The sequence below is a fragment of the Aristolochia californica genome, unplaced genomic scaffold (genome assembly GCF_029961685.1).
Source record: "Aristolochia californica isolate CCGP_79_NKW_82.1479 unplaced genomic scaffold, dmAriCali1.0.hap1 SCAF_11, whole genome shotgun sequence".
NCBI classification, from domain to species: domain Eukaryota; kingdom Viridiplantae; phylum Streptophyta; class Magnoliopsida; order Piperales; family Aristolochiaceae; genus Aristolochia; species Aristolochia californica.
In genome coordinates this window covers 2,488,960-2,503,263 of record NW_027181782.1, presented here as the reverse complement: position 1 = coordinate 2,503,263, position 14,304 = coordinate 2,488,960, and the positions used below count along the sequence as shown (strand labels likewise).

At 38.3% G+C, this 14,304-nt stretch overlaps 1 protein-coding gene across 1 annotated transcript; it reads right to left on the bottom strand.

Annotated features, from left to right (window-relative positions):
* Positions 1-681: 681 nt before the first annotated feature.
* Positions 682-13,271, bottom strand: LOC137944111 (calmodulin-binding receptor-like cytoplasmic kinase 2). The gene is made up of 6 exons (XM_068789643.1): positions 12,915-13,271; positions 11,556-11,815; positions 11,280-11,448; positions 9,629-9,718; positions 8,524-8,822; positions 682-1,414 (listed from the first exon to the last, which is right to left on the bottom strand). Exons 1-6 carry the CDS (start codon positions 13,222-13,224, stop codon positions 1,169-1,171), a joined length of 1,374 nt encoding a protein of 457 aa, XP_068645744.1. The 5' UTR covers positions 13,225-13,271; the 3' UTR covers positions 682-1,168.
* Positions 13,272-14,304: the final 1,033 nt, after the last annotated feature.

Sequence of the window (14,304 nt, the reverse complement as noted above, 5' to 3'; positions counted from 1 at the left end):
ATTTGGGGGTCTTAATTTTGCATCTAATTGAATTTTGAATGGTTTGATAAGTCCAAAAGATGTCCGAACTGTATTATTCAAACAGGATTAAAATCTGATTGCGATGCATTAAAGAGAATTAATTTTGGGGTCTTAATTATGTTGCAGAACAAGGGTTATGGTGATTGAGAGAATAGTTTTGCATTAATTTAGATTTTGAAAGATCTTGGGTTTGTTAACTAGAATCACTAATAATTTGACAAAAAATAGACTTCAATTAACAATAAATAATCAACTAAAAGAACAAAACATTGTTAACACAAGTAAGAGAGAGTATTTCTCATTCCTTTGAAGAAACTACAAGAATATTTCACATTCCCTGCAAATAGACAATGAAAGGAACAAAACAATGTAGCAGAATTAAGAGTATATTTCACATTACTTCCACAAAGACGACGAGAAGAATATTCAAATACTTTCTCCATTTCAACTATCTTAGGATAAGTTTAGTTTTTCCTTCCTCCCATTTTCATAGTAGTCCAATTTCAAGTTCAGAACAATCCAAGAAAATCACAAATGTTTGAGCACCCTTCTAAGAGGGAATTGTGTTTGAACTTTGTAGTTTCTCAATCAAATATGAGCACCATCAAGTAGCCTTAAAAAGTTAAAAAAAAGAGATCAATAATCTTAATCTGACAATCGTAATTAGAAAAATATTTTGTATGGTCATGTAAAAACAAAGTCAACTTCTTTTTTTTTTTTGGCTACCAAACTGGTCCCCAAGCAAGTTATAACCAACCCTTTACACTTCCATTTTTGTTCTCAGACACAAACAAGACAGAGCGCCTTCCTGGTTGAACACTCACAGGCTGCATTATTTGACTTCTCCAGAACTACGTCTTCAAGAATGATGTTCCAATTTGAACATAAATACTCATTTATAAGTTTACACTAAAAATATAGAATACAACCATACATAAGCATGGATCACCTTAACAAACCTCCCGTCATTTCCAGCTCATGACACAGCCTTTGCCTGATTCAAATCGTGATGGTCCTGGTAAGCAAATTCCAGAGCTTCCACTGCATCGAATGTTGCAGTGAATGAGAGTATGATTTCCACTTGAACATTGCGGAATGAATTTCCTTAATACAAGCATTCCTCCTTCAGGAATTCACTAATGGAGTCCTACCATCCATGGCTGAGAGCTTCCTGTACTCCTTGCGTATATTCCATATGATACCTGTACTCCTTGCGTATATTCCATAAGATACCTGCACATCTCCACATGGTTGGACGGCCTTGGCTGGTCGGAGACAAGCATTGTTGGGCTAGCTCAAGAATCTTATCCAGTGCCAAATTAGCAGCAGCATTCCTTGTTAAGCTTGGATCTAAAACTTGAATTGCATTGCCTTCGGCAAAGTTCTTCATTGCCTGTAGTAACAACACAAGGTCTTTCTAGAGTGAAATGGTAGAAAGTCTCAGTAACATATCCAAGTGACAAAAGAACATTAATTAGATAAGCACTTCTTTCCTGGACAAAGAACGGTTAGAAAATTTACTGAAGAGCAATTCTATCCTATTCTATGTGTTTAGTTTTATCTCTAGTCCAAGTTTCTTGTAATTTGAATATGTAAGGAGATATATAGGTTTAAGTATTTTTAAGTGACTAGGGACATTTTTGTAATTGTTTTTCAGGATTCTATAAAAGCTCTGGAGGTCAAACTCGACCCCCACAGAGAGACATTCCAGAACTCAGATTTCTTTCTCTTTTTTCTCTCTCCTTCTCCAAAACGCTAATGTTCACTCTTTTTCGTGGTATCAGAGCAGTAGGTCCTGGTTAAAGTCTTCTAGCTCTCTCCAGACCTTTCATCAAAGCCTGCCACTTCAGGACAAAGGATTTCCCAAAATCTGCCTCGACTGGTTGGTAAAAATCTGAATTTTTTCCTTCCTATCGTGCCATAACCCTAGGGTTGATGGCTTCTACTGTCTGTTGAGTGGTCCTGAACTACTGACTGATTGTTGATTGAGAAATATCACTTTTTTGGACTGTGCGAGCCCAGCACTGTCCTTTGGCCTGTGTCATCTCCTGGTTTGCCTGCATCAGTCCTGATTTGTGATATGTTACATGAATTTGTGTACTTAAGTTCTTAATCCTGGAATTATACATTAAAAGAGTGTTCTTTACTTGAATTCTCTCATTTTCCTTGTTGAGCAGCCTGTTACTGGACTGCACTGCCTGCATCATCACTAGGTTAGGTGAAGTCAGCCTTGAAAAGGATAAAATTTGTGATTTCTGCCAGAGGATTACCTATAGCAGAAAGAATTGTGTGTTAGGGTGAGTTGGGTCTTCCGATTTTCAAAAACCCTAATTTTTCCCTACAAGGTGGGGCCCACAACACTTGTGCACATCGACTTGTGTGCTGTTTTTCAGACTATTTAGAGATCATAATGGCTTATTCAGGTGAAATTTTTACTCCAAGGGAATCTGTAAGTTCAAAAGGAAGGGATACCATTGTGATAACTACTAAGAGTGAATAGTCAGAATTACTTAAGCTGGTCACGATAAGTTCTTCTATATTTGAAGGGTAAGAAAAAGACAAAATTCATTAGAGATGACCCTCCTATCCTGTTGAATGAAGACTGGGAAGCTAAAGATAGATTATGACCAGGATACTTAACGGTTTCAGCTTGACTTGAGAAATCGGGTTATGAATTGTGGAACTGCTAAGGAAATATGAAATTCCTTAGAATTTGTTTATGCACAAGAGAGTAACTTGTCCCGTGTTTTTGAATTATATGCCAAGATGTTTAGCCTCAGGAGAGGTCAGCGGTCTGTCACTACATACTACAATGAGCTTGTCAGTATATTACAAGAGATCAGTATTTTCCATCCTATCACCATGAGTGAAAGGGAAATAAGGAAACAAAATCAACAAGTTCACATTGCTAAGTTCTTGGATGGGTTAGGACCTAAATTTGATTCTATTAGGGCTCAATTATTGGCATCAAAGGATGTTCAATCACTGTCCACAGTATATAGCCGTTTTGCGTGCAGAGAAAGCTGTTGTAGCACCAGGAAATGCTGATGTGACCAACACCCCAACATCAGCCCTAAACTCGCAGGGTCCTTAGAATCATCTAAGGGCAGAATTGGAAACATTCTGATGTTTGGGGACCTTGTCAGTGCCTAGTATTTATGGTTTTAAGTATTTTGTGTCTTATATAGATGATTATAGTTGATGTACTTGGGTGTATCTCCTACAGGGAGAATTTAATGTGATGTGTTCAAACATTTTTATAGTGAAATAAAAATTCAGTTCAATACTTATGTTCGCACTAATAATGGCCTTGAATTTATGAATCAAAAACTTGATTTCTTCTATAAAAATCATGGCATTACACACCTGTCTGTGTGTTTTTACGCCACAACAGAATGGCATAGCTGAACATAAAAACTGCATTTGTTATAAGTGGCTCGTACTATGCATCTTCATATGCATGTACCAAAATCATACCGGGGTGATGCTTTCCTAACTGCCTACTTCCTTATTAATCGAATGCCTTCTTCTGTTATTGATGGAAAAATTCCTATCCAGACATTACTACCATCTATCACCTTGTTTTCGATCACCCCTTGAGTCTTCGGATGTATTTATTTTGCATACGTATTTGGGGCCTCTAGAGACAAGTTGTCACTTCGTGCTGTCAAGTGTATTTTTTTGGGCTACTCACGTAGGATAGGCCTTGGACCCAACTTTACATGGTATCAGAACAGGTATGTGGGCTTACACCTAAAACTATCCACCTGTAAAGCCATAAAAGAGGGCTTACACCTAAATTGTCCACTAGTAGAACCACAAAAAGAGAGCCTACACCTAAATTATCCACTTGTAAAGCCATAAAATAGGGCTTACACGTGAGGGGGAGTGTTAAGGAATAGTCCCACTTGGATTAGTGAGTACAAAAATCTTGAGTTTATTAGTTGAAAAAGAGGTTTTCTAAGTCAGCTAGTCATTTTGGGATGGGCATTTTTGGCTCGTATTCCAAGGCAACAAAGCTGCCCCTCTTCCAGAAATCCATTTTCTCCCCAAATCACCTATTTTTCAATTATTTTTTGGGCTACTCACGCACATAGAAAGGATATAATGCTATTGTCCATCTACTAAAAAAATGTTTATCTCTACTGATGTGACCTTTTTTTAAGATACTCCTTTCTTCTCTTCATCTTCCATTGAGGTCCCCCCCACCTGTCTCTATGCCTGAAGTTGTTGCCCCAGTTCCTGTGGATGATATCCCTAGTCCACTTCTTGATGTTACTGCGGAGAAGCCATTACAGGTATATCATAGACGAAAAGCTAATTAAGATGAACTGTTTCCCTCACTCCCGTTGGACCAAGAACTCCCCGTTGTCTATGGATCCTGAGGTAAGTGACCTACACCTGCCAATTGCTTTTTGGAAAGTCTTTTGGACTCTGAAGCCATTTTGGCATCAAATCTCCTTACTAGCCTCTCCAAGGTAAAACCCTGGACAACCTCGCCTGATACACTTATCTGGATCCGTTGCCCCAAAGGATCCTTTTCCATTGCCTCGGCTTATGAATTCCTCAGCAACCCCAACCCGCCTCAACCTTCACCCTGTGGCCATTGCTTGGACCCTACTTGCCCCTCCCCGTGCAAAATTCTTTATTTGGAGCGCCTGCGGAAACAAAACTCTCACCTTTGATTCCCTTATTCGGTGCGGAACCTCTGTCCAGGACCCTTCTTGCCCCTTTTGCCAAAATACTCCCGAAACTGCCACCCATGTCCTCCTCCTCTGCCACTTTGCCATGCTATCTGGACTACCTCCTCAATAAAACCGGTCTCTAGTATTGCTCCTCCCAATATTTATCATCCACTATTCTATTAGTTACTAGTGCTAGACTCCCAAAGCTCGGAAAACTGCTCATATCTTGTTGTGTAGGTCATATCCTATGGGCCTTATGGAAGGAAAGAAATAGTCAGAGATTCAAATTCAAATCTTCCCCTATTGAAATGATGATAAATAAGATTGTTGGGCAAGTTTCAACCTGGCTCATGACTCGAAGGAATTCAATACCCTCAACGGCTCTAATCTTAGAGGGAACTGGCAGGTGGTAGCTGGAATGATGCATCTCTCTCGTCCTCCGGTAATGGCAACATGGGCTCCTCCACTGGCGGGCCACTACAAGTTAAATTTTGATGGCAGCGCCTTTGGTTGTCCCGGTCCTGCTAGGTTTGGCGGAGTAATCCATGACGAAAATTGTCGTCTCCTTTTCTCCTTCACCGGGCCACTGGGAGTATCCAACTCTACCACTGCAGAACTCTCCGGATTACTCAATGGGCTTCGGGTCTTCCAAGACCATCTCGTGGGCCCCTCCTTATTGAGGACAACTCTAAGATTGTCATTGACTGGTGTGCAAAGTCAACCTCTCCTCCCTGGTGGTATTGGGATATTTATTTTGAAATATGTAATTTAACTTCTCTTTTGAACTGTATGTGGAACCACATCCCTAGGTCTGCCAATCATTTGGCAGACACTCAGGCTAAGCTGGGTGTTTTACTCCAACACCTTATTGTGTAGGAAGGTCCGCTTAGTTAGGTTTGTATACTTTCTCCCTCTTTTATAATAGTTTATGCATCCTTCTTAAAAAAAAAAAAAATTGCTCTTTTGAAAGGTGTTAGAAAAGGTACACGTTATCCATTGTCTCACTTTGTATCATTAGAATCTCTTTCTGACCGCTACAAATAATTTGTTTTGTCCCTGTCATCCTGTATTGTTCCTTCATCTGTGCAGGATGCTCTTTCCTTCCTTCAGTAGAAAAAAGCTATGGATGTTGAGATAGAGACACTATTGGATAGAGGCACCTAGCAGTTATGTGATCTACTTGTTGGCGCCATGATTGTGAGTTGTAAATGGGTATACACAATGAAGTATAAACCATACGGTTCTGTTGAAAGGTACACGGCTAGACTGGTTGCCAAAGGCTACAACCAAACATACGGGATTGATGTCTTCAAAACTTTTTCCCCTATAGCACAACTATCTTCGGTTCAGATTTTAATGTCTATTGTTGTTAGCCAAGGGTGGCCACTGTATCAACTAGATATTAAAAATGCTTTCATGTATGGTGATCTGACTGAGGAGATATATATGGAGCAACCTCCTGGGTATATTGCTCAGGGGGAGAATGATAAGGTATGTCGACTGAAGAAAGCTATATATGGTCTCAAACAAAACCTGGGGGCATGGTTTGAGAAGTTTAGTCAAGTGGTCATGTCAATTGGCTTTGTTAGGAGTCATTGTGACCATTCAATGTTTGTAATGAAAAGGTCGTTTGGCATTGTTGTGATACTGGTATATGTGGACGACATCATTTTATCTGGCAATGATGTCCAAGGCATTAAAAAGACAAAAAGCCATCTGACACAACACTTTTAGACTAAAGACTTGAGCTCTTTAAAATACTTTTTCGGCATTGAAGTACATCGAAACAAGGCAGATCTGGTACTGACTCAAAGGAAATATGACACCAACATATTACATGAATATGGACTATTGGGTGCTAAGCCGGTGGAGATTCCTATAGAGGTTGGACACATCCTTCATCATGAACAAAGTGATGAACTCCGAGACAACACAATGTATCATCGGCTGGTTGGAAAACTCATATATGCTACGGTCACCCGTCCTAACATGTCCTTTGCTGTGAGTGTTGTTAGTCAGTTCATGGAGTGTCTTTGCAAGATTCATCTGGAAGCTGCCCAACGGATCTTGAGATATCTGAAAGGGGCACCTGGAAAGGGACTATTCTTTAAACCTCACAATCACATGAAGATAGAGGCCTTCTCAGATGCTGACTTTGCTAGATCTAAACTTTGACCAAAAAATATACTACCGGATACTGCGTCTTCCTCGGAGGTAGTCTGATTAACTGGAAAAGTAAGAAACAGAAAGTTGTAGTTTATTTTAAAGCTGAAGCTGAGTATCGAGCCATAGCTCATACAATCAGTGAATTAATGTGGGTAAGGTCCGTGGTCAGAGAATTGAAACTACACCAAGAAGGGCTGATGACTATGTACTGTAACAATCAAGTTACCATATTCATTGCAAGAAACCCCGTGTTTCATGAACAGACGAAACACATTGAAGTTGGCTGTCATTTCATTCGAGATGTTGTGATGAAAAATGAAGTTATCACCCCCTACGTGCGGTTTGGTGATCAGATTGGCAACATGTTTACTAAGGCACTAGGCCAACGTAAATTCAATGTGTTTTGCAACAAGCTAGGCCTTATGGATATATATGCTCCAACATGAGGGGGAGTGTTAGAAAATCTATTGAAGGATAATTTCGTCATTTTACGCTTCCTACAAAGTCCAACAGCTACACTATCCTATTTTGTGTTTAGTTTTATCTCTAGTTCAAGTTTCATGTAATTTGAATACGTATGTAAGGAGATATAAGGGTTTAAGTGCTTTTAAGTGACTGGGTGCATTTTTGTAATTGTTTTTCAAGACTCCACAAAAGCCCTGGGGGTCAAACTCGACCCCACACAAAGACATTCCAGAACTCTCTCCTTCTCGAAAACCCTAAATTTCACTCTTTTTCAGCTTGATTGGTGATGAATTGATACTAGTGGGTGGAGCCAACCATCATGAATATCAACCTCAAGTCTCATATGAATGGACAAAATTCATATTAGCCTTGTAGAGGCAAAGTCAATGTGACGTAGCACAGTGGAGGAATTCAAGGAATAATGAAGTTGAAAACTCCGTTCAGAGTGCAGCAATCTAGAGTCCTGCAATCAACTAGAAAACTACAATTTGAACTATAGTTTAATGGGCAATCACTTTAGGTGTTACTTAGTTTAGGGGACTATGACTCCAAACTAAATTAAGAAATTGCAACTTGCAATGGACTTTCTAATTGAAGCTTTTTAATCAATATAGCAAATTTCCCTCAATTAAAACTTACAACTAAATCGAGTTACTAATTTTCTGAACATTTATTTTTATAACAATGAGAAAAAAGGATTCGTTAATAAAATTTCTGGGGGAGAAAAAAAAGGTAGTGGTAACTTCTATTTAAGATTCTCTATTTTAGAAACTTGAGCCTCCTTCCTTTTTTCCATAAACACTAGTAATCTTGGGATGATCTTGTGTCTGTAAGTATGCTTATGTTACGTCTACAACATCACAATGCTCTCAAGACTGAAACACTGCAACACTATGCCTCAAGACCTAGCCTTCACATGGCTCATTTGTATGGAAATTGCACTATATATTTGCACGCTGTTGTAAGTTTGTCTCTAGGCACAACCAGTTCATTGTGATCAGTGTCTAAGGAACTTGAACAAATGATAGGTGAGAACTGTTTTTCAAGTACAGAGTATTCATGTGGTGATCAAGATCACGTATATGCTCATGATAACAGGGGAAAGTATGCATGAATTTTTTCCTTCATCAATAAATGACAGTCATGGAAATTGAATGATTTAGGAAAGAAAAGAAAGAAAACACACCCATCTTACTGTTACGAATTCGTTTGCTTGTTTTTTTGGTTCAATTGGCCTTCTCCCAGAAATCAATTCCACTAGCAAGACCCCAAAAGAATATATGTCACTTTTCTCAGTCAGTTGGTAAGTTCTAAGATAATCTGGATCCAAATAGCCAGCTGTTCCTTTCACAAGACTTGCAATATAGGTTGCCCCTGTATATGTTTCTGCTGAGCAAGCAGACCAAAAATCAGCAACTTTGGCTCGGAACTTTTCTGTAAGAAGTATGTTTGAAGACTTAATGTCCCCATGGATAATAGGATCATCTGCAGCCAAAGACATCGTACCATGAATAAGCTTCTTAACTGAGGTTTTTTTCCTGAGATAAGAAACCACTCTAGAAATTACGTGCAATCAAACAGCCGAAATTTCTCAAGTGCTTCCAGGGTACTCACCAAAAAGGAACAAAGTAATTCCAGAGGAGAAAATACACAATTGTAATGGGTTATAGCTAGTCAAGCTGGTGGCATAAAATGAATTTGTGATTATAAACTTTAGCTCATCCAATCGAAGTCATGAAAACAAGAATGGACCAACATTCTACCTCGTATGCTAATTACCCAAACCACAATTACAGTACCAACTGGAAATTCGGTTACTAATATTCCAAGTAACTTGTTAAAGTTGGGTCAGTTCCTCCCAAATGATTAGCCGAAATCAAGAATTGTTTTCTTAACCAACAAATATAGGATCTTTAAAAGGCCAAACAAACGTAGGACTATTTTCCAACACACAACAACTCTACTACAGACAACTAGTCTAAGATGTAGATCAGGTAAGTATACTCTAGGGGGCTTTCTATCCTCCAACACTCTAACATCCAGGCCTAAACAGACAACTAACTTATGATGAGGAGCATATAAACACTAGGCCCTGTATAGAACACACACAAAGGCTACATAGCAACAAACATAGACTTGGATTGCCTCAGATTCCATGTTAAAACTAGGTTAGTTCCTTCCAAAATAACTAGTTGAGGTCTCTTCCCAACCGATAAGCATGGGATCTTTTCAAGCTCAATCTTGTGAAGGACTAATCTCCCGCACACAATAGCTCTTACTTAATTATTTACCTTTATACATATGGAGATATGTGATAGCATGAGCCACATCTACTGCAACATCTAGCCGATTGGCAAGGTTGAGAATTGTTCCACGTAAACCTGCATCAAAACCACAATGGAGAGCTAGTATTTAGTCTTGTTATTCTCAAATACTAGGGCCTCAGACAAAACATTCAAACTCAATTTATTACAGAATAAAAACAGAGCTAAAGAGAGGTGATTACTAATGCCAAAACTTATCAACAAATGCCAATCTCCCCACTTCGAAATCTAGCTAAAGAATGATTATTGTGACATGTTACAGGCTTTATTTTATTTGTCACCTTGAAATAAACTATTTTTAAAACATTATTGACTTGCCTCTTTCACCAACAAGTGGCTGTATGTTTAGACTGCTCACCCAGCTAACATGTACAAGATTTACCACTACTAGGCAATTCCAACAATTTCCACCAATCGGATGACCCATGAGAGTATAATCGTTCCAAATTAGAGTATGGTTTACTATCCCAAAAGTTCCAGAAGCCCAGAAAAGGCTTCTGACTTGTGTCTAGGTCATGTCTTTCAAAGGGCCTCAGTCAAGTTGATAAATGTGCTACTCATAAATTAACAAAAATATGAGTATTCTCCATGCTTTTTTTGTACAAAGAAGTATTTTTCATCTTGGTGTCACAGCCTAGGTGACTCTAGATGGCATAATCTGTGCTATCCGTAAAAGACCCCCCCCCCCCCCCTCCACCATATTCGTGAAATGGAAAGATAATAACAACTTTAAGTCAACATCACTTAGTCCATAGTGAAATCTCGAGATTAAAGATGGTAGAAGAGTAGGAAAGATAGAGAAGAAGAGCTTTGTTACTGACCCCAAAGAGAGCATTCTCAATAGATGTTCTAATTAACATCTGACCCTGTTTTAATAATAACTTCGTGAGTTGTAATGAAAAGACAAGAACACCCCTCTTCCTTCTAGACGTCAGAAAACATAAAATATCTACTGTTGAGTACACAAAAGATAGAAGAATTTCTCCTCCTCAACTTATGCCTACTAGGAAAAGCATAAGGCACCAACCATATAATCAAAATTATAGTTTTACCCTTGCACTTTCTAACACACATTCATTGGTGACCACTGACCACCTACAAAACTTAAAAGTAAAAAGCATCACCAGCAGATGTTGGTGACAGCTTGCCCCCATAGCGAGATGATCTTACCTTCTAGCTCATGATTAACCTTGATGTATTTTTTTTTGTTTTTCACAAAAAAAGTTAAGTAAAAAGAATTACCAACAAGATGTTGGTGACAAATTCCCTCCTTAGCAAGATGATCCTAAATTCTGGCTTATGATAAGCCTTGTCGTTCTTCTGTTTAACAAAATTCTTTGCCATATAAAAAAAATTACTAAGATGAAACATGTTCTTTTATAAACCCTGTTACATGACCTGAAAAACAGCCAAAGTGGAATTAAATTATTTATTTCAAGAGATCTAAACAAAAGAATTTTTATACTTTTCAAAATAATATATTTATATTTTTACCAGATAAAATAATATTTGTTTGTCAACCTCATGCAAAAAATATCTTAATCAAAATTAAATAATACTAATGAGAAAAAAAAACAAAAACAAGGAATGAACGCAAAGAGCAAACTGAAGAAGTTACCATCTAAATGCTCTCTGAGGGTGCCATTTGGGACATACTCTACAACAATAATTTTCTCATCTTCATGCTCCAAGTAACCAAGAAACTTAACCAAATTTAAATGCTTGATACGAGCAAGAGTCTGGACCTCACTCTGGAATTCCACATTCTGATGCTCATCATATGCAGCCTGATGCAGATACAGTAAAACTCTAGTTAATTATAGCTGGCTTCATTTACAGTTGAACAAATAGTCCTAACTGATGAAAGACATGAATCATTATAAACTTTCAAAACCTTCTTGGCACGTTTAATTGCTACATATGTTCCATCATTGAGCTTGACTTTATACACTGCTCCAGAACTACCTTGGCCGATTTTGTACGACAGAGAAAAGTTTCCTGTGGCTTTATAAACTCCATCAACCGTGAATCTAAAACTACTCTTTGCTGGATAGTCTGGCAAGAACCAGGGTGTCTGGATAGAATTGTATGAACCAGGGTTAGTACCTCCATCTGTATGCGTCCTTCCTTTGCTCCTAAAAGTTGCAGATGCAACTGACACAAATAAATGAAATGTACAGATCAGAGCTCTAGCTCATCAATTAACCCATGCTTCCAGAGAAAGAAAGTCAACATAGTTTCCCATAACAAAGTGTTCTAGTCATATTCTGCAACGACATGGCTTTCTCTTCAAATTTAAAATGACTACAATAAGTTTTAATCTCCTCCATCTGGTGTTTAATCTGAAAATAGGATCAGTCAGTTTTTAAAATCAATGGATCAAACTAGGAAAATGTAGACAAATTTCAACAGTGAACCACAACCATGTATCTGAAAATTGATCACCTATTTGAGCCTTTGATTGTGTAACCCAAATTATCTCAACTTGCAAACCACTGGATTAATTTTTAAACCCCTAAAGTTGCAAAATTCATCAATCTTAATATGATTAAATGTTTATATTTCATGCTGTTGTATAATGCATTACCCAAGGAGAGTATTTTAGTCTTTTTGCCTTAGAGCATAAGTGTATTGAAGCTTACTTCTCCCTTCGAGTCATTTAGTTAAGAGTCGCATGTACTGGTTTTATAATGTTAAGAGTGCTTCGGGATATGTAACAAGAGAGAAGAGCATTATGGTCTGTTTGTAATTTTTCTACTTAAGCTAATACAATCTGGTTAGGGATCATGGTTATAACAGAAAGGGTAGGAAGATTGATAGCTCATCTGAGAGAGCAGCCTAATCATTCTGACTCAGCAAATTACGAACCTGCTGAAACATCTTGAAATTATAGAACTGCCAGCACAGAGAGAGAGATTATGGATGGTTATAGCAAGGGTAAAATCTCGACTAACTTGCTGGAAACTGGAGGCGGACTTGTCTACATATTAGCACAGAAGTTGGGGAGCAGGAATTTCATTAGGTGAAACGAGCTTTTATCTTGTTTGTTCACTGAAATCCTGAATATCTGAACCTTATAAAAAGACTTCAGATTTGCGTGAAGCAGGTAGATGCTTCAAAGTTTGTTTCTATTAAGCACATAACTCAAACCCAAAGGACCCATTACACTTCGTCATTAATCAGAAATTCCGAGGAAAAATCAAACAAACGAATATGAGGAAAAAAAAAAAAACCGATCAAAAAGAAAAAATACCAGGATAAGCTCTAACGTCCGGCGAGCAATTCACTGTGTCCACATTTTCGATCTTCCAAGGTTTAAAGCATGCGCCCATAAGTCGGTGAAGTATTCCTTTTGGCCTTCGTACAGACAAATTCTCCCGTGATGCATCGCACCCATCAGCTACCACCGGAGTCCTCTGACGCCCTTCGTAAACTTCCTGGCAACTGAGGGAAGTGCCGGAATCGCCATAGCTTCTGGATAAATCGGAACTGCCTGTTTCTGTCTGCCAACCTTCGTAATTCTCTCGATAGTTGGGTATGCGTACGGTGAGAGGCTTCGCCATTTTCGCCACCGGCGATGCAACACAACTGACTCACGCGAAGCGACCCCATTATACGCGTTTGGGCAGGGTCCCACTGGAACTTTCCTTGGCAGGTTCCTAAAGAATGTACGTAGAGTGAGACTCTGTGGTCGCTGCAAAAGAACCTACGTCTCTCTCCTTCACCCTTCTTCTCCGAAAAACACTTGCTGACTTCTGTCCCGAGGGAAGTCGATGTTAGATAGAATTCATTTTACCCAGACCACAAAAACTGTTGACTGATGACATAAAAAATCCAAGAAAATATTGACTAAAAACTTTGGTTATCATAGAAAACATAAAATATTACTTGTTGACTTTACATCTAATCTGACCTAAGGGAACACAACAAAATTGATAGCTAAGATAAATACAAAAGGGAAACAATATATAAACTCACAAGGAAGAGCCTGCTGACCTCAAATCAAGAGATGAAGCCAACCATATCAATAGTCAAATAGTATTTTCTATGTTATCGTACTATACGCACAGTCGTATCGTTTCACGAACCGTCTCATCTGTACGTCTACGCATATGAAATCCCAAGTTGCGGCTCAATGACTCGTGGGAAATTTTCTGGACTTAGGTCTATAATTCAAGCGTTTTTTTTTCTAGCAAGAGTACCCCATTTACAATATAAAAGACCAAAAACAAGAACATTCTAAACCCTGATTCGTCCCATGTATCTAAAAACTTTTATGTAAATTCTAGTATTTGAACTCTGAACCTAAAGTCTTAACTCCTGTATTTTGCGTAATTAAAACTAGGGGTGGCATCGAGCCGAGCCGAGCCCGAACTTGCCTATGTTCGAGCCGAGCCTAAAATTGTTATCGAGCTCGAGTCCAAAATTTTAACCGAGTTCAAGCTGAGAGCTAACGTACGTTTAATTTTTTTTAAAAAAAATATATCAAATAAATTATATATAAAATTATGCATACATTTTACATAAAATTAGGCATGACCTCTACATAAAATTAGGCATAACCTATATATATAATACATGTATAAGATTGGACATAACCTCTTCTTAAAATTCAATATAATCTATATATATAATACCTGTAT

Coding starts and splice junctions, on each gene's coding strand:
- LOC137944111 (XM_068789643.1), bottom strand. CDS start 13,224: ATGGCGAAGCCTCTCACCGTACGCATACCCAACTATCGAGAGAATTAC. Junction 11,449..11,555: donor CAATTAAACGTGCCAAGAAG/GTTTTGAAAGTT, acceptor TATCTGCATCAG/GCTGCATATGATGAGCATCA. Junction 9,719..11,279: donor CCTCAGAGAGCATTTAGATG/GTAACTTCTTCA, acceptor GTTTTGATGCAG/GTTTACGTGGAACAATTCTC.